Source organism: Marmota marmota, unplaced genomic scaffold, assembly GCF_001458135.2.
Source record: "Marmota marmota marmota unplaced genomic scaffold, marMar, whole genome shotgun sequence".
Taxonomy (NCBI): Eukaryota; Metazoa; Chordata; class Mammalia; order Rodentia; family Sciuridae; genus Marmota; species Marmota marmota.
Window position 1 is genome coordinate 34,777,972 of NW_026000093.1, and position 15,460 is coordinate 34,793,431.

Here is a 15,460-nt window from a genome sequence, read left to right on the forward strand (position 1 = left end):
ACTTTAATTTCCCCTTTATATGATACATTCTGGAGTAAGGCATTTATTTAATTTCATTTATATTGTTGATTTTCTCTTCCCTAGGCCAGTGTTTCTTAACCTTGGCTACATTTTAGAGTCATATGGGAGCTTTTACTAAATGCCAGTGTGGAGGCTCCATCTCCCTCGGTGTGGAGTCGAGACTTTTATATTCAGGTGATTCTGATGTACACTGTGAATCGAATCCATAGTGCTAGACTGTAAGCCCCTAGAGGACAAGACCAGCTTTTTTCTCTCAGTACTTAGCATAGAGCCTGCCCCAAGATATTCAAAAAGATTGGTTGAGTTTTGTTGAATAATCATTCTAAAACTGTACTAATATTTACCTTCTTGTCGTCTTCTGCACTCCCGCCGAAGACTCTGTTCCTTCCTGTCTGCCTTAGCTCATGCCAGTTCTTTTCTCTCCCAGAACACTTACTTCCTCTTTGACTTGGCTCATTCCAACTTATCTTTCAAGACTTAGTGTGAACATCTTCAGGAAATCTTGTCAGTAGCCAGGAGGGACAAGTGCCATTTCTTTATGTCCTACAACACCTTGTACTTACTTCAGTGTTACTTTGGAATGAAGTAAGTGCTTCTTATCCTCACTGGTTTCTGAACTTCTAAGATCTTGGATCCACTTTCATTTCTTTGAATTGTTTATGTTCTTCTATTTTTTTTAATTTTGATTATTGATTTCAGCTTTGAGTTAGCCTCTCCAGTTATGAAAACCAGGGTCATCCTTCTCTGATCAAAGCTAGTGATCAGAGATGTGCAAAACTATTTATCCAGGGGAATTTTTGTTTTAGAATTACTTATAACAACAATCATTTGGAATCTTATCATGATATATCCATAGACCAGAATATTTTGCAGCTTAAAAAAAATCAGTTAAGCCAGGCATGGTGGCACATGCTTGTAATCTCAGGGGTTTGGGAGGCTGAGGCAGGAGGATCATGAGTTCAAAGGCAGCCTTAGCAATGGCAAGGTGCTAAGCAACTCAGTGAGATCCTGTCTCTAAATAAAATACAAAATAGGGCTGGGGATGAGGCTCAGTGGTTAAATGCCCCTGAGTTTAATCCCTAGTACCATAAAGAAAAAAAATCAGGTTATAAAAGATTATATAATAATATGTAAAATGTTAATATGATATACTGTCACATGGCAAGTTTCAAAACATATATATGGTATAATATTGATTTCATAAAACAAGCTCTATCTAGCTATCAACCAAATATAGAATGATAGACCAAATGTATGTATAATGATTACTTCATATTATGGTGGTGGAATTTTTGTCTTTGTGTTCTATGTATTTTCTATTTTACAAATAATGACTATCAATTACTTTTGTAATCATCAAATACACAGTAAAGTTTAAAAAATATGGCATTGATTACCACTAAACTAGCTGAGCAAAGCATAGGTAAATGATGATTTGCTGAAGACATAGGGAAGAAATACCTATTGCTTCTGTAACTTATTCCTCCACCTAAAATATTTAAAGTTAATGGGGTGTGGTGATTGGTAATTTACATTGATATAAAGCACATTTTCTGATTATCGATGTTTCTATTAAATAATAAATGTGATGAAATCTGTATTGTCTTCTTTCATTTTGAAGTCTAAGAGGAGCTTATTGTTTTACAAAACCAAATATCATAACTACTTCTATACTATGGAATTCACCCTGGACTGATTTTGTCTCAACTGTGCTCACAACCTATGCCTGAATTCTGCAAATGTGCTTATTAGTTGTGCATCTGAAAATAGTATGCACTCACCTTTTTGCAGACAAAGTCACCAGGTAAATAGATAGTGGATTTCAATCTTAGCAACATGTCATAAATCATCTGGTTGTCACAATTCTATATAAAGAGAAAAATAATTCTTACAGACACAGCAAAATGCCAATATCCCAAATGAATTAAAAACACAATGGAAGTAAACAGTAATGGATGCTGTCTGTATTAGCAACTAAAATATTAGTTGCTAGTGGATGTGGACTTGACCCAAAATTTGGGAAAAAAGATACCTACAGTATAATGACAAGACTTTGCAACTTGATCAGGTAGGTCTGGGTGAGAATTCTGTCTCTACTACCTATTATTTTGCAATCTCTCATGCCCTCAGTTTCCTAATCTGTAAAATGGTTAGAGAAACATTGCTTATCTTATAAGTTAAACTTAGCATGGTTCTTAATCAGTGATAGCTATTAATGATTGTGATTATTAGTATATTAGTACTCAAATAGATCACACTCTTTGCAGATTTTTAAAAAAATATCATCTTTTATACAATTGCTAGGTATTATTTAACTTTGCAAACTTACATGTCTTTCTTCCCCAACTTGATTATCATTTTCTTAGAGGCAGGGAAAATATTCGTAATAAATTGGTATGAAAGAAATATCTGCTGAGTGAATGAGTATAGTCACTTTAATAGTATAAGAAACAAATTTTATTTTATTTTATTTGTAAAATAAATGTCTCTGTGTGTATTGGGTCTAAATTAATTATAATTTATACGATGAACTGAAGAAAAACTTATGAGTGTTTCAATAATCCCATTTTACATAGTGGCTTTGCACCTTTTGCTTTCACCTAATATTTTTATCTTTTCTCCCAGAACTTCTAACATGTAGCAATTTTCCTTTTGTAGTTGGCCCTGCTCACCCCTTAGGGGAATTATGATTTTGTAGAGGAATAATCATAAAGTAGGTAGTGGGAGAAGGATGAGGAGAAGCAGAGGGCCTGCCCCCAATTTGTGGATTGACTGATCCTTCCTTTAGTAATCACTGGTTTTCAGTAATGGTTTCTGTAGCAGACACTTGACCTAGATCCATATGAAATTTAGACCTCAGGGTTGCTTGGCCGATAAAGAAAGTTAATCATTTATGACTGAAGTATCTTCAAGTAGCCATTGGTGAAAAACAGTCAGAAAAACTTGGTGTTAGAATTTTAAAAATTCATTTGAGAAAGGATAGCTTCTGGTTCTCCAGAATGGAAAAAAGACCAAGGCCAGGAGGAATACCTTTTGTTAAAAAAAAGAAATTATAATAGTTCAAACATATTAATTGTATCAATTAATGGATTTCACGGTGACATTTCCACTCACGTGCATGTTGGGCTTGGATTGAATTCACCCTCCCTCTTCCTGCCTGCCTCAGTCCCCCAGGAGTGGAGTAGCTGGATCTTAGGATAGATCTATTTTGAGAATTTTTGAGGAACTTCCATACTGATCTCCATAGTGGCTGTACTAATTTATATTCCCACTAACAGAATATAAAGGTTTTGCTTCACATCCTTCCCAACATTTATTTATTTATTTTTTGTTTTGGGATAATTGCCATTCTGACTATAGAGAGGTAGAATCTTAATGAAGTTTGGATTTGCATTTCCTTGACAGCTAAAAATGTTGAACATTTCCTCATGTGTTTCTTGGCCATTTACACTTCTTCTTTTGCAAACTGTTCAGATCATTTGCCTATACATTAATTAGATTATTTGTTATTTGTTGTTACCTGTTTTGAGTTCTTTAGGTATTTTGGATATTAATCCTCTGTCAGATGAATAATTTGATTCCCGCCTTTTCTATTTGTATCCCTCTTATTTATTTCTCTTTAGACTGATGGCTCTGGCTAAAATTTTCAGTACTACAGCAAATAGATGTCTTACAAGCTATTATTTTTTGCTAAAGCAGGTCAAAGACATTTTTTTTTTCAAAAAAGTGTTTTTAGTAAAAAAAAAAGTAAAAAAGGTGTTTTTAGTAAAAATTCTCTAAATGACTCATTTGCCCAATTTCTTTAAATGCTGTCATCATTTCAGAATTGTTTTATTTCAGAAATTAGCATTCTTATCAGTCAAAACTCACTTAGAAAAAAAAAACCACAAACTTGCTTTTTAGATTTTCTCTACTAAGGAAAGTTAGCATCTTTGACATTTTAAAGAAAATCTATTAGAAATATGCTTGCAGGTTCTTAAACATGTACAGTCATCCCTCCCTCAATATCTGTGGTAATTGGTTCAAGGATCCCTTGTAGACACCATCTGTGGATGTCCCAGTTCCTCATAGGAAATGGCACAATGTTTGCATATAACTTACAGACATCTTTCTGTGTACTTTAAACTACCTCTAGGTTACTCATAATACCTAATGCAATGTAAATACTATGTAAGTAGTTCTTGCATTGTTTAGCGAATCATTACAATTAAAAAGGTCTGTAAATGTTTTGTAGAAACACATTTTTTTCCTTAATATTTTTGATCCAAGTTTGTTTGAATCTGCAGATGTAGAACTCACAGATTAACAGAGATGACTATACATGTCTGAGACGTTATTGTAATGGAAATAGCTCATACCCATAGAGCAGATGTGCATTATAAATGATCAGAAATAGAAGATCTCAAAAAACCTACTTATATTTATTTTCATATTTGATTTTATTTGTAATTAAAATTTGTGGATAAAACTACTAAATGGAAAATTCCAGAAATAAACAATTCATAAATTTTAAATTGCCCATCATTCTGAGTAGTATAATGAAATCTTTGGCTCTCCAGCTCTGTCTCTCCCAGAACATGAATCAGCCCTTTGCCCAGCATATACCTGCTATATGTGCAACCCACCATGATTCTTTTAGGAGCATCTCAGCTATCGGATCGACTGTTGTGGTGTCTCAGTGTTTCTGTTCAAGTTAATACTTATTGTAGTTAATAATGGCCCCAAAGTGCAAGACTAGTGATATAGGCCATTTGATTATGCCAATAAGAAGCCATAAAGCACTCCTTTTAAGTGAAAAGGTGAAAATTCTCAACTTAAGGAAACAAAATTCATTGTATGCTGAGATTACTGAGATATATGGTAAGAACAAATCTTTTATCCGTGAAATTGTGAATAAGAAAAAAAAAACTCCTTCATGCTGGTTTGTTGTACCTCAAATCGAAAAAGTTACAGCTACTGTGTATGATAGGTGCTTAGATAAGATTGAAAAGGCATAATTATTGGGTTTTGGCATCCACCGGGGGTCGTGGAATGTATCCCTTATGGATAAAGAGGGTCTACTAAATTGAAGAAATTGTCAATGTATAGGTAGATTAAATAATAAAATTTGAGTACACTGGCTAAAATATTTGTAGATGAAAATATTGTAAAGAGGTTAAAATACATCAAATCTTTATATTGATATACCTAATGAAACTCAATGAAGTTGTCTGAATGTAATATATTCAATATTATAAAATCACAAAAATTACCACACAAAATACTTCCTGCTGTTTATGTTTATACAGATAAAAATAAAATTGTAAAAATAAGAATTGAAAAGATAACCTTAAAAATAATTTTAGTGGCTGCCTCTGGAGAGGGAGGATGGAAAGTGGATCTGGGAAGAACTGATGAGACTTCAATTTAATTTTTATTCCTTTAAAATTTTAATGGAAATGAAAATAAAAATTTCTCTTTCTCCATGGAGAAACGCATTTCATTTTTCCTCTTCTGTCCTTCAGACGAGCTCACTGGAAGAAAGGACTAATAAATGATACCAAATCAATGGAAAGTGTTAGACCAACTGAGGAGATAAGCCCTAAAATAACTAAACACACAATTAGTGCTCTGCTCAGTAGGAACACACACAGCACTTACCTCAATGGTTTTTAAGCTCATAGTTTGGATTTTCTGAGAGAAAAGCATTGAACTATTCTAAACATGGCTTTTTTGTTAACATAATTGGATAGAACATGGATAAATCATGCAAACTGAACATAGCAAATGTATGTAGTAAAAATTTGGAATTTGTTTCACCAATTAAGTGACTCTATCTCCTAACTAGTGCTTTATGGAAAGGTGCCACTGGCTTTGGGCAGCTGTGCTTTAAGACTAAATCCTTCTCATCTGGATTTATGTTTAGTGAAATGAAGTTTGCATTATGATATTCTTCTATTTTATGATGTGTTAGAAAACTATTATCTTTTTCTTTTTTCTCCACAAAATCTTTATTTTCTTGATACACTTTGCCCCATTTGTATATAATTAAAAAGAACTATATCTTGGGGTTGGGTGGGTTTTTTGTTGTTTGTTTCGTTTTGATTTTCCTTTTGACTTAGCTGCATTTCTTTGATAGAAATCATTAGGAATTTTTCTGATTTGCAGAAAATCAGAGCATAGTCATTATTTTGCAAATGTCCTCTTTTCTGTATTAATATCAACATTAACACATTATTGCATGATGTTTCCAATAAGTTTACTATTTTGCTAACTTAACCTGTTTACTTCTTGCAACCTCTGTATGGTGCTTGGCATTAAGGAATGCATTCTCATCAGTCCTGGTTTTCAGATGAAGGATCAAAGTCTCTTGGAGGTCCATTGACTTTCCAGAGTGTCAGAGGAAGTTTTTATTTACATCCTGAGTAACTTGAGGTTAAGATGTTTGTATCATTCACTGCTGCATCCACAGTGTCTCAGGAGGGCTTGGGATATGTAAAATACTAAATAAATATGGGATGATGTACAGAATAATACTGTTAGAAATTATTTCATTTTGGACAATTAAAAACTGTGTGTTGCATACTTGAGTAAAGATTCCAAAGATTTGAATGGAGCTGGAGGAAATCCTGTTTTTATTCAAAACATAATCTATAGGTTAAATAGTAGTTTCTGTACCTAGGAGATTCTTCTTTAATAATGACAAACTCTGAACACAACAGTAAAATTAGTAAAACTTATTTTTGGAATGATTACCCTTTTAGTCTTATAGGATTTATCTATTTCTAGGTTAATTTTTTGCTTTCTTTAAAACAGAACTTAAGATATTATCAGCAATCTCACTGTGAATTTAAGTCACCCTCAAGTATATGCAGTGGTCTTCAGGGCTTTTTCCAACTCAGCTTTGTTTATTGTAAAAGGGAATGCTTTGTTTTATCTTAAACTCTATTTCCCTCCAACAAGCAAATGTGGAGTTATGTGTCTAGGGCAGGAAATTCTGAATTCAATTGCTTTGACATTGAGTATGCCAGTGATGCTACCAATTGGGAGCTGTCGAGAGCAGCAGAGTCTAAGGTGGTCAGTAATTTTCCAGGTACCACGATGTCATAGATTATCAATTTTGAGTTTTGAATAGTATTAGACCTAACCCTACACCCAATGTTTTTAGACATCAGAAGTTATTTCCTTGAGAACTGACAATAATTTCATTTTCCCAGGAGCAGTACAGAGACAAAGTAGGAAGTCATAAACTGGATGGAAATCTGAGGATAAATCTAATCCATCCTGGAATGATCAAGTAAGGTCACATGAAGAACTTTATTTTACTTGTGTGGCAACTCTCTTGTGACTGCATATTTTCTTTCTCAGTTTCTAATAGTAACAACCATAACTTTCTGTGTACCTTATACTAATAGCAGCACTTTCTATGTTTGAATCACTTAATAATCACGAAACAACTAAATTTGTTATCTTATGCTTATTTAGAATTTCCTCACCATATTGGGAGGCCCTGAAGAGAAAAGACAGTATAGATTCAGTAACGGAGGGTCCCCCCCACTGTTCAGCTCAGTCCCTTACACAGAGAAACTACTCAGGTTGTGTAGTTGAATGAAGTTCATCTAAGTTATAAGCTTCCTGTTCAAAACACTTTGAAAAGCCTAGCAATAATCTTTTATTACTGATACCATCATGGTAAAAAATGACACTTGGTAAAAATGGTACATAGTTTCACTGTAATGGCTCTGATTTTAGGCCCTGGTGAGTAATGGGTGATGGCATTATCTTGGTAGGATATAACTGCTCAGCAAGGTGAGTGATAGAAATCATTTTCCCATCCCATTCTATTCTTGGCTCAGACTGTCACTCACATGCAAATGTTTCCTTTTCATCTTTCTACTGTAGAAGCTAGAGCTTTTCCAGGTACTATTTGCACATAATCAAAATTGTTTCACAGGTTCCAGTAAGGCATGCTGTTTGGGATGGGTCTGCATTCTTACCAGAGCAGCAAAATAGACACATTGTACCTTCCAGACTGGTGGTAAGTACCAACATTCCAATTTTGGTTTATCTGGGACCCTGGTTTCCTTCTGTTGAGTGGGCTTGCCACCTGCCCCCAACCCTGCAAGTTTCTAAAGTATGCAATTTTAATCTTTAACCACGAGGTGGTGCAACAGAACTTTTATTAAATTTTCTCCCATTTCTGGTAATTTAGTGGCAGAGACAAAGTGTGATTTCCCTAGCATTTAATTTGATAAAATATATTTAAAAATCAAAATCAGAATAATAAGTCATCAGAAAGGAGGGAAAATTGCCCAATCTTATAGAAATGAATTGCTCCTTATTAGTTTAATACTTGTGCTGAGCCTCTGGAATGACATAAAATCTGCATGGAAGAGAAGCCATTTTGTGAAAAATTAAAAAAAAAATTATAATGTGGCTCTTCATCTTGAAGCTATTTGAAAACTCTGATCACCCTATGTTGAAGCAGCACACCTTACTAATTAACCACAACTGATTGAAGCAAAGCTTTAGTGAAAATTTGTGACTCTAATTCTACCTGCCTTGATTAAAGGGGAAAGAACACATGTGATTCAGGGTATTTTTTAGTGGAAGAATGGCAAGTTGTGTAGGAATTTAGATCTCTGTATGTGAATTTAGATCTCTGCATGATGTGTCAAGTATAAGTCTATGAAAATGGCCAAAGAAGGCTCACTTCAGGCTGAACTTTTGACTCTTGTGAAGCCTCTTCTGGTTCCTCATTGCTTTAGTTTGGATCTGGATTTCTTCCCTAAGCTCCACATGTTAAGGGCTTGTACCCAGCCTATGGAGGTATTGGGGAAGTTAAGTCACTGAGGGCATGCCCTTGTAGGGGACATTGGGATCCTGGCTCTTCCTTTCTCTCTCTTTCTCTTTTTGCTTCTTGGCCACCATGAAGTGAATGGGTCTTCTCTACTACATGGTTCTGGCAATGGTGTACTGTGCTGCCACAGGCCCAAAGCCACAGGGTCAAGAGACCATGGACTGTAACCTCTGGACCTATGAGCCCACATAAACCTTTCCTCCTTCTAAGTTGACTATGTCAGGAATTTCATAGTAACAGAAGGCTGACTTATATACACATCTATCTTATCTGTTATCTAGATAGAGATGGTAGGGAACTGAAATGTAACATCAAACAGTGGTTAAATTCACAGACTGTTGTGTAAGAAAACCTAGATCAAACTAACTCTATGCTGTTGCATAGAGCTCGGTAGGTGACCTCTGTCAGGTAAGCTGTTTGCTTTCTCTGTAAAACAGGGATGGTAACAAAGCTTTTGTAAGAAGTGTATTAACAACAAAAATAATTTTCTCATAGTTTTGGAGGCTAAAATCTAAGATCAAGGAGTGGGCAGGTCTAGATTCTCTCAGTTTGTAGATGGCTGCCTTCTCACAGTGTCCTCAAATGATCCATCAGCTGTACACACTTCTTTGGTGCCTCTCTGCATGTCCAAATTTCCTTCTCTTATGAGGATACCAGTCAAATTGGATAAAGACCCACCTAATATCTCCAAATGCAGTGATATTCTGAGGTATAGGGGGCTAGAGTTTCAACATTTTAAGTTTGGAGGAGGACACAATCCAGCCTATAACAAGAGTTTAGGTGAGAATCAACTGAAAGAATTAACTGAAAGAAGGTGATGAAGCAACTAGGCAGTGTGGTACACAGCATGCTCTCCACAAGCAGCAAATATTATTCTTTTTGTGAAGACACATGTATTTATTTTAAACTTCAGGGTCAACAACAGTTGGCTTAATTTCATCCACACAGCTTTGACAGTACTCGGGGCATGTGGAATTGGGTATACGAAGTGTAAGGTGACAGTTTTGTTGGAATTGAAGGATTATGGACAACATGGAGGACCTTCATGGAACATTGCCCTTAAGATAATTTATGATACTGTGGTATCATTGGTATCATTTACATTACTGTTGCCAAAGGGCATTGTGATACTCACTAATATAGAAAAAAAATTTTACAAGACCAAAAGGAAAAACATCTAAGCACATTTGCACTACCAGGATTAATTCAAATATAATGTAAAATTAAAGCAAAAGACTTAAGTCTTTTGTGAAACTGAAGCAGGTTTATTTCACTCAGTATCATTCTCTGGTGCTTACAAATTTCACAAGATCTGTATTCATTCTCAAATTTACAAAATGTAGGAAAGTTCTGAAAAATTTTGGCTGAAGGCTAAAGACAAACTAAAACATCTCTTCGGGCATCCTAAAAGAGATATTTATGCATTTAAAAACTTTCAGTATCTTTTGTTAACTCTCTCCTGAAGAACAGAAGGATTAAAGCTGACTGCCAATCTCCAATCTTGGTGCTGGATCTGTTGGTTTCTCTGTCTCTCTCTCTTCCTGCCTGCCATTTGGAGATATGGAAGATTCTTTTTCAGGGAGAATTCAAGATATGGCTGACAGTCACCCTTCATTATATCCCTGGATATTCTGGTCTCTTCAATGCAGCACCACTTTTTCTTTGTAAAACAAATCTATTTTGTCAGTTTTCTCCTTTGACTATAGGAATTGGGCCCATGTTACACAGCCTGGCTTCAACTAATATTTCTAGGTTCCCTTTTGGTTAGCATCCCACACTCTAGCTCCTCAAGTCTTCTCTTTTAGTGAAGCGGTTTATATTTTTACACCCGTGTGAGCCTCCAGACACCCCTACTTTCTCATTCCATAGGTTTCTAAGTGTCCTCTGTACTCACATTTCTAATGTTCCCTCGTTTGTACACTTGGCTCCCTGGGTACAAAGGCAGCTCTCAGTGAATGCAGTGGACTGCTTCAGAAGCAATGCAAGGGTATTGAGACACAGGGTATGGGATCACTATTCAACCTATTTCCTTCTTAAAAAATAGCCAATTTGTAAAAAATGCCATGAAACTATGTTTGGAAAGATTCCTACTTATTTCCTACTTCACTTGACTTTAGGAAAAAAACAAAACCAAACCAATTTCTTCCTTTGAGCAGAAATATAAATGGAAATGGGTGCTTTCGTCTTTAATGGAAATGCCATGAAAGAATTTAAGTTTATATGCAATGTTAGCAAGATATGAACATTTAACCATTTTTTTTCTCAATCAGAGGCAGTTATTTGATGGATTTTCAAATACATATGTAAATGCAAAGGAGAAACTATTAGAAAAATTGGTAACTTCCCAAATTGGAGAAAATCCTATAAAAATTATTAGTTTTTAAAGTCTTATTTTTCCTCTTTAGGAAAAAAACAAAATGTTATCACTCTCAATTGATATAGACATTAAGGTTTTGAGATTTTAGAGACATTAAGGTTTTAAATCTTACATTTTAAAACACTATCAATTTAATCTAGTGGTGTTCATACATTTTTGACCACTATGCACAGTAACACAATCTTGCTGGGTATGGTGGTGAACACTTATCATTTCAGCTACTCAGAAAGCTGAGGCAGGAAGTTTGAGGTCAGGCTAGGCAATTTAACGAGACCTTGTCTCAAGATAAAAAATAAAAAGGGACAGGGATGTGACTCAGCGGTAGAGTGCCTAGCACGTGCAAGTTCCTGGAGTCAATACCTAGTATTAAAAAAAGATATCTAAAAAAAAACCAAAACAAAACAAAACAAAAAACCCAAAAGACATACAATTTCATTGAACCTAGAAATACCTACCCTTTCTTAGCATGATGCATTCTGATATTTTCTCTTCCATTTTATACGCTGGTTGTGACCCATTAATTGGATTCATTAACCCCCAACAGATGACAAACTACAGTGTGAAAATCATTTATCTACAGGGACTTAATAACCAATGTAGAATCCTTATCATAGGCTACCTGAAAGAAGACCAGAAAACTCTTTCATGATGCTTCTACTTTTCATGGAGCATCCATTGTGGGAGAGCTCCCCTCAGAAACTGGAAATTACTTTCCATAATCTTCAAGAATTGGTACCAGTGCATCCTGTCTCCCTCCTGCACTCTCTGCCTCTCTAAGGCCTTTAGTAAGTCACTGCTCTGTGTCAGAAATTGCACTGTGTAGCAGATACAGAGACAGAACCAAACTTGGTTTTCCCAGGAAGTTTTACTCCACTTTAGGTGTCTGCACTTTAGGAGTTTACATTAGAAGGCCAAGAGTTGTATGTTTTCTCTCATATGTGGAAGCTAGAGAGGAAAAGGAAAAGAAAGGTGGTAAGGGGATCACATGAAAATCCAAGGAAGATCAGTAGAGGAAAGGGACCAGGGAGAGAGAGGAGAGGAGGAAAGGAGAAATACTGGGGAGTGATACTGGCCAAATCATTTCTATATTGAGTGCATGTGCAAATATGTAACATCATATCCTACTGTTATGTCCAACTGTAATGCACCAATAGAAATATGGGAGAAACTGGGCGCTGTGGCGCACCCCTGTAATCCCAGCAGCTCTAGAGGCTGAGGCAGGAGGAACACAAGTTCAAAGCCAGGCTCAGCAAAAGCAAGGCACTAAGCAACTCAGTGAGACCCTGTCTCTAAATAAAATATAGAATACGGCTGGGGATGTGACTCAGTGGTTGAGTGTCCCTGAGTTCAATCCCTGGTTACCCATTCCCCCAATAAAAAATAAATATGGAAGTAAAAAAGAAAAAAGGAGTATATAGCTGGGTACTAGTTTGCTAAACATTACAGAGAAAGTCTCATTTTTGTAAAAAAACTTAAGTATATAGAACTTCTGCTGTCCTCGAATGGATTTTCTCCCACAGCTTCTTCAGCGTCTAGAAAATATCTTTGGAGGCCATTCTTCTTCCTTAAAAATGGAAGTATAATTTACATATGGTGAAATATACAGCTCTAAAGGGACAGTTGGATCAATTTTGACAAAGGCATATACTTGTATACTTTAACTAGAAAGAAACAATACTCCCTCACCCCAAAATTTCTGTCATACTTCTTTCTAATCAATGTCCCCATTTCTACTCCCCATTAGAAACAATCATTGATCTGATTTTTGCTATGGAAGAATAATTTTATAAGGTCATTCTTTCATGATTCTGTGGCCCAAAACTCAACCTCTACTCATACCCTTAGCCAAAGAGACTTAAATTCATCTGCATCCTTCTTAAAATTGGTTGTTTGCAATGTGATGTTAGTGCTGATGTAGTTGAAATAATCAGGAAAACCAATATGATGTCAAAATGTCAGATAATCTCATACGTAACTCTGTTGACTCATGGAATTTGAAGTCAAGTAAAACTCCTAGGTCTGAAATGAATTGTTATAAAACTATTGCTTCTTTTTTTTCGCATTTGTAATATTTTAATTTGGACCTAAGTTTAGAATTTTACTTTTTTGCTGTTGCAGTTTAATATTGTTGGCTTTGCTCATAGTGTTAAGTATTCAGTTGATTTCAATTTTGTAATTATCACTTTTTAAACTACTCCTTTCTACTTTGTGTCATCTGCCAATTTGAATATCACACCTTTTATATCTTCATGAACATTTTGATGGAAATTTAGACGAGGATTTGATGAACAAGAGTCCTAGGATATTGACCTAATTCTGGTATCCTACAGAGTCATCTGTTAACCTAACTTTGGGAGTAACTCTGCTTAACCATTCTGTTGTATAGTTTTTTCTTTGTTTTGTCTCCAGTGGTATGATAGTGATTATGTATTTTCAAGGCATATGCTTTTGTGTAGATTACATTTTCTTTTCTGTCTACATTCACATTTTAAGTGATCACATTGAGTACCATAGCTTGAAATACATCAAAATGCTGATAGGTCTAAATTTATTGTTCCAGTTTGGACTTCTCTCATGAACTCAGAATAATAAATCAAACAGCCCACCTGAAATTTCCATCTGGAACTCTTAACAGTCACCTCAAATGAACAAGTCTATCTTAGTCTGTTTGTGTTGCTATAACAAAATACCATATACTGTATAGTTAATAAATAATAGAACTTTGTTTGTCTTAGTTCTGACAGCTGAGAAGTCCAATGTCAAGGTGTCAGCAGGCTTGTTGTCTGCTGAAGGCTGCTCTCTCTTCCATGGTGGAATTTGTCACTATGTGTTCTGGAGGGGAGAATGTGGTACACTCATATGAAAGAAAAGCATTCCTTTAACCTTGAGGTTTTTTTTTTTTTTTTTTTTTTTTGCCAAGGATTGAAACCAGGTGCACTTAACCACTAAGTCACATCCCCAGCCATTTTTTTTTGTGGGTGTGGAGGTACCCGAGATTGAATTCAGGGGCATTCCCAGCCCTATTGTGTATTTTATTTTTTGAACTCATGTTTTTCCTGCCTCAGGCATTTGAGCTGCTGGGATTACAGGTTTGTGCCACCATGCCTGGCCTCCTATTTAGAGGCAGGGTCTCCTTGAGTTGCTAGAGCCTTGATAAGTTGCAAAAGCTGGCTTTGAACTCACGATCCTCTTGCCTCAGCCTCCCAAACGGCTGGGATTACAGGTCTGCACTGCCTTGCCTGGTTTAACCTTGAGCCTTTTTATAAGGGTGGTAATCGCTTAAGGCACACTCCTTAAGACTTCACCACCACCCTAAGGCCATATGACATACGGAAGACCGTTGCTTTGGGGATCGAATTTCAACAGAAATTTTGGAAAGGACACCATTATTCAAGCCCTAACAAGGTTGTTTTCTACTCACTTCAGCCTATTCTTACTCTAAAATTTCCTATTTTGAAAGTAATATCTTTGTTCTTCCTGTTCCTCAGGCCTACATCCTTGGAGTCCCCCTGGGTCCTTTCTTGTTTCTAACTGTGTTTATACCATCAAACAGCAAGAACTGCAGGCTCTTTGGAACACAACTAATATTCGGCCCCTTCTCAGTGATGAGTCTACTACCCAGGGTCCCATCACTGTCATCTCTTCTGTGGGTAGTTACAATGACTCCATTTGATCTCTTTGTCTTCCACACCTGCTTCTTGAGGTCCCCACCCAGCAGGAAAATTGTCCTTTTGAAACTAGTGTCATATTATTTTCTGCTCAAGATCCTCAGTGCCTTGACAAGTCAGAGTACAGTCTATCCAAAATCTACAATGCAGCTCCCAGGCCCTCCATGAACTTGACCCCTTCCACATCCTCCCATTTAGTACTTCTCTCAGGCTTCTCTTGCTTTCCATCATCCTAACTTGGCTTTGGCCCTTCTGGCCTCCTTGCCTTGTTCCTAGCTTAGAGTTCCTCTTGTCCATTCTCCTGTGCTATTCCCCTGCCCCGGCCCTTTCTCTCCTCTCCATATCTGCATATGTCACTCCTTTGCCTCCTTCAGTCCTCTATTCAAATGCTCAAAAGCATTTCATCCCAGAAGCCTTTCCTGAGTAGTACCACCTTCATCTTCCTTAACCTGTTTAATTTGTTCATGGCATTATCACCTCCTCATGTAATATATTATTTTGCATTCTCTTTTTCTGAAATTTAAAATATATATATATATATATATATATATATAT

The 15,460-nt window shown here is 36.0% G+C and overlaps 1 protein-coding gene across 1 annotated transcript in view; it reads right to left on the reverse strand.

The window, feature by feature from the left end:
* The window catches only part of Cngb3 (cyclic nucleotide gated channel subunit beta 3), a 150,179-nt gene that overhangs the window by 33,078 nt on the left and 101,641 nt on the right, over positions 1 to 15,460 (reverse strand). The window contains exon 14 of the mRNA XM_015485764.2: positions 1,803 to 1,886. Coding sequence (XP_015341250.1) covers positions 1,803 to 1,886 — 84 coding nt within the window. The remainder of the gene's footprint in view (positions 1 to 1,802; positions 1,887 to 15,460) is intronic.